Source organism: Bidens hawaiensis, unplaced genomic scaffold (genome assembly GCF_021521415.1).
Source record: "Bidens hawaiensis isolate Kalapana, Puna unplaced genomic scaffold, B.hawaiensis_p1.1 tig00026230_1, whole genome shotgun sequence".
In the NCBI taxonomy this organism is placed as follows: domain Eukaryota; kingdom Viridiplantae; phylum Streptophyta; class Magnoliopsida; order Asterales; family Asteraceae; genus Bidens; species Bidens hawaiensis.
In genome coordinates this window covers 97,589-102,373 of record NW_027494227.1, presented here as the reverse complement: position 1 = coordinate 102,373, position 4,785 = coordinate 97,589, and the positions used below count along the sequence as shown (strand labels likewise).

Genomic DNA, 4,785 nt, shown 5'->3' with positions numbered 1-4,785 from the left:
TTACGCAAGATCTTTGATCGGAAATAAAAACAAACAGAATGCGTCAACTCGGTTCCCTAATAGCTGGACGCCATTATCAAAAACTCCTTCAGAAACTCTCACAACTGAGAATATGAGTTTCCGTAAACCCCAACCGCTTACAAGAAGGTCGTTCCTGGATGCCAAGAAACACTGCTTATTTCATAATGACATCGGACACAACACGAACGAGTGCGTGGCCTTAAAAAATGAAATCGAAGCAGCTGTGAAATCTGGTAAACTTGAACATTTGGTCGAGGGTGTCAAACATGGGACTGATAAGGCTCCCGCGCGAGATAATCAGGGCCCATCCAAAAAGCAAGTTAAAGACTTTAATGTTCAAATGATTCAAGGAGGACATAAAATAAGCGGGAAGAGAAGAGAATTGGAGGATGGGGAATGGAAGAATGAACAAGTGATCTTCCCAAGAGTTAAAGGCGGACCATGTAACAAGAATCCCTTGATTATCACCGCTCTCTTTGGTCACTACAGATCACAATACGTCTTCTTTGACACTGGTAGTACATATGATATTATGTACGAACAATGCTTCGAACAGCTTGACGATGAAGACAAAGAGAGGTTAAAACCAATTCATGCTCCTGTATCCGGTTTTGGAGGAGAGATAATGCACCCGTGAGGAGTAATATCATTCCCGGTCACTCTCAGTGACGGGATTCATTCAAGAACTGAGGAGTTGAGTTTCTAGTCTTACTAGCAACTTCCAAACATGATATCATTCTGGGACGGGAAGCCATTGGTGATTTCAATGCTCATCCGTCCAAAGCTAATGGTGCGGTTGGAGTCCCAAGCCGCACAGGCGTAGCAATCATTCATGTCAATCGACACTGCTTTGCAACTGAAAGCTCAAAACCCAGCAAGGTCCCAAAACAAACACAGAGGACTGAGCCAGAAAAATGTGTATTGAATAAGAAGTTCCCCGATCAAACAATTGTGATTGGGACTGCTATCTCTGAGATAGTAAGAACATTCTTAAAGAAGTTATTGACCAAGAACATGGACATGTTCGCTTGGCAGCCCGCGGACATGACTGGTGTCCCGCACAGCATTGCTGAACCTAAATTGAGAGTAAACCCGATGTTTACTCTAATTGTTCAAAAGAAGCGGAAGATGGGCCTGGATTAGACGAAAGCTATGAATGAGCAAGTGTGAGATCTACTTCACGCTGGAATCATCCGGGAAATCAAATATCAGACACGGGTGACTAATCCGGTCATCGTTCCAAAGAGCAACGGAACGTGGCGGATGTGCATTGATTTTAAAGACTTAAACAAAGCTTGCCCAAAAGATTGTTATCCATTACCAGAGATTGATCTCAAGGTAGATGCCGTGGCCCCATTCAAGTTTAAATGTTTCCTTGACGCCTACAAAGGCTACCACTAGATCTGCATGGCGGCTGGTGATGAGGATAAGACAGCGTTCCGCACAGATCAGGGGACATTTTGCTATAAAATGATTCCCTTTGGATTGAAAAATGCGGGTGCCACGTACCAACGATTAATGGACCAAGCTTTCAAAGGCCAGATAAGTCGAAACCTGGAAGTCTACATGGATGACTTGGTAATCAAGAGCTATGAGGAAGATCAAATGCTGAGGGACATCGAAGAAACTTTCGAAACCTTGAGAAGTATCAACATGAAGCTGAATCCAGCCAAATGTTCATTTGGGATGGAAGAATGGAAATTTCTTGGAGTCATTGTGACGGGTGCGGGCTTCAAAGCCAACCCTAATAAAGTCCAGGCTGTAGCCCGCATGCCTTCTCCTTCTTCCCTCAAAGAGGTTCAGACACTCAACGGGAGGTTAGTGACACTAAATTTCTTTATAGAAAATCATGCAGCTAAATCTTACCCATTCGTTTCAACGCTGAGAAATTGCCTCAAAAAGGCACAATTCAAATGGACCGCGGAAGCTGAACAAGCTTTCCTAGAGGTCAAAAAGTGCTTAATGGAGTTGCCTACTCTTACAACACCTTATCCTGGAGAACCTCTGACGTTGTACTTATCTGCATCTGATATTGCCATAGGAGCTGTATTATTGACGGATAGGAAGACTGTTCAAAGGCCGATTTATTACGTCAGCTAAACATTTTCAGACCACCCAGAGACCAGATATTCAATGCTGGAAAAACTTGTTCTAGCCCTGGTCTATGCTGCTCGACGTCTCCGCAGGTACTTTCAGGGATATCCCATCAACGTGTTAACGGGATACAAGCTCAAAAACATACTGAGTAAGCCGGAATTGTCCGGACGATTGGCAAAGTGGGCCATTGATTTGGGTGAACATGCGATCGAGTATAAACCCAGACCAGCAATAAAAGGACAGGTGCTGGCGGACTTCGTTACCGAGGTTCCGCAGCACAAAGAGAAAGAATGACTGATTGAACAGCAACCCCAAGCACCTCCTGAACAAGGATAAGTTTGGTCATTGTTCATGGATGGGGCTTCAAGCAGTGAGGGATCCGGCGAAGGCCTCAGGCTAGTCAATCCCGAAGGCCATGCTACTCCATAAAATTAGACTTCAAAAGTACTAACAACGAGGCAGAATATGAAGCGTTTCTGGCAGGCATACGGATAGCCAGAAAGCTTGGGGTTAAGCATCTGGAAGCACAGGTGGATTCCATGCTAATTGCGGGACAGATTAACGATACTTATGAAGCTAAGAATGATGTCATGGCTTCATATTTATCACAAGCAAAAGACTTAATTCGCCAATTTTCCTCTTTCAACATTATTCACATCAAGAGGAGCGAGAATAAGTTTGCGGATGCCCTTAGCAAGTTAGCTTCAACAAATTTTGAGCACTTCGCTAAGGATATTCGTGTTGAAGTCCTTGATCACCCGTCTGTTCCAGACAATCAAGTTCTGGTAATTCAAACAGGTGTCGAATCATGGATGACACCGATCAAGGCTTATCTATCATCCGAAATCCTCCCAACAGAAAAAGCTGGGGCCCGGAAGATAAAACACAAAGCCTTGAATTACCAGATGAACGATGGTGTTTTGTACCGGAGATCGTTTCTAGGACCGTTATTGCGATGTGTAGATGCGGAAGACGCAAATTACTTAATTCGAGAAGTTCACAAAGGTATTTGCGGCTTACATGTAGGCCCTAGGATAACTGTGGCAAAGATCATGAATGCAGGATATTATTGGCCTGGCATGCATTTAGACGTTGTGCAAGAAATCAGGAAGTGTGACTCTTGCCAACGTCATGACCCCAACACTCTGCGTCCAAAAAAACGAATCGATTCCGGTGACATTTGCTTGGCCGTTCCAGAAATGGGCTATTGACATTATGGGACCTTTCCCAGAGCCCCTGGACGAGTCAAGTTTTTGATAGTAGCCATTGATTACTTCACCAAATGGGTCGAAGCCAAACCGTTTGCATCAATAAAGGCATCAAGCGTTAAGAAGTTCCTTTGGGAATTCATCATTTGCCGGTTTGGTCTTCCGCAGGAACTGGGAAGTGACAATAGGACCCGGTTTGCGGACAACGGATTACAAGAATGGCTGAAAGAACTTCAAGTTATCCAAAATTTCACATCTGTAGCCCATCCGCAAGCAAACGGTCAGGTTTAGCGAACCAGTCGAACAATCAAGGAAGGGATCAAAGTAAGGTTAGGGACTAAACGAACGGGTTGGGTGGACGAATTACCTCATGTACTTTGGGCCTTCCGTACCCAAAAGAATTCTAGTAATTCTGAGGCCCCCTTTAGTTTAACCTACGGCACCGAGGCCATGATTCCAGCTGAAATTGGGATCCCATCCACAAGAGTTTATTGATCGATGATAATAATCATGAACTTCGAATGAATCTTGACCTCCTCTAAGAGAGAAGGGAACTGGCATCGATCCGCGAGCACAATTATAAACGCCAATTGCATATATATTATAACTCGCGGGTCCAAAAATGCGAGTTTGATGCGGGAGACTTTGTCTTCCGCAACAATGAGGCCTCCGGGCAAGTTGGCCCCAACTTGGGAAGGACCTTACAAAGTTAAACAAATATTATCTAAAGGTGCCTACAAGTTAGAAAAATTGGATGGAACTGAGGTTCCTAGAACTTGGAACGGAGCTCAGTTGAAAAAATGTTACATATAGTACGTACGTTTTCATTTCATGTTTTGGCATGCGTGCCCAAATAGACTAGCAAAAGCTATATAATTTCATTTTTGTAATTCGTCTTGTGCCTAATCTATGAAAATTTTATGTTAGCCTCGTGTAATTTTGTTAGTTTGTAAACCTTTATTGACAAAATAAGAAGATCCTATGAACACTTATATTTTGAAGCAAAAGACAAAGTGTACCGGACAAAACAAACTTCTTATTATTTATCAAAAGAGATTACAAGAAAAGATGATTACAAGGAGGATAAATCTACATCTATAGGGCGGCATCTTCGCCTTCCGTGTTTTCAGCCTCCGCTCCATTTTGAGGCCCTTCATCCTTTTCATCAAGACCAAGGAGATCTTTTAATTGTTCTATTCCATCTTCCTTGTCTGCAAGCTCGGATATCTGCTCCTCAATCGAAAACTTTAATTTGTCATAAGTTTTCGTCTTTTCGATAAGTATTGCAGCAGTATCCTGGCCGTGCAAGATGAACTCTTCCGGAAGCCTGGATTTTGAGGCAAATTTATAGCCTTCCTGGAAGCCTATCTGGCGGACAGCTTGCTTAGGCGCATTCAAAAGCACAGCAACACAGTCCCCAAGCTCATCACACTCCCGGATATGGGCAACAACCTGGTAA

General features: G+C 43.5%; 1 protein-coding gene across 1 annotated transcript; it reads left to right on the top strand.

The window, feature by feature from the left end:
• Nucleotides 1–2,657: 2,657 nt before the first annotated feature.
• Nucleotides 2,658–3,617, top strand: LOC143573183 (uncharacterized). Its single transcript, XM_077058128.1, has 2 exons — nt 2,658–3,229; nt 3,350–3,617. The coding sequence occupies exons 1-2, from the start codon at nt 2,658–2,660 to the stop codon at nt 3,615–3,617; spliced, it is 840 nt and encodes a 279-aa protein (XP_076914243.1).
• Nucleotides 3,618–4,785: the final 1,168 nt, after the last annotated feature.

Excerpts from the sequence above, each read along its gene's own strand:
- LOC143573183 (XM_077058128.1), top strand. The coding sequence starts at position 2,658 with ATGCTAATTGCGGGACAGATTAACGATACTTATGAAGCTAAGAATGAT. Across the intron at positions 3,230-3,349 it reads GTTGTGCAAGAAATCAGGAA|AGCCCCTGGACGAGTCAAGT; the intron begins GTGTGACTCTTG and ends GACCTTTCCCAG.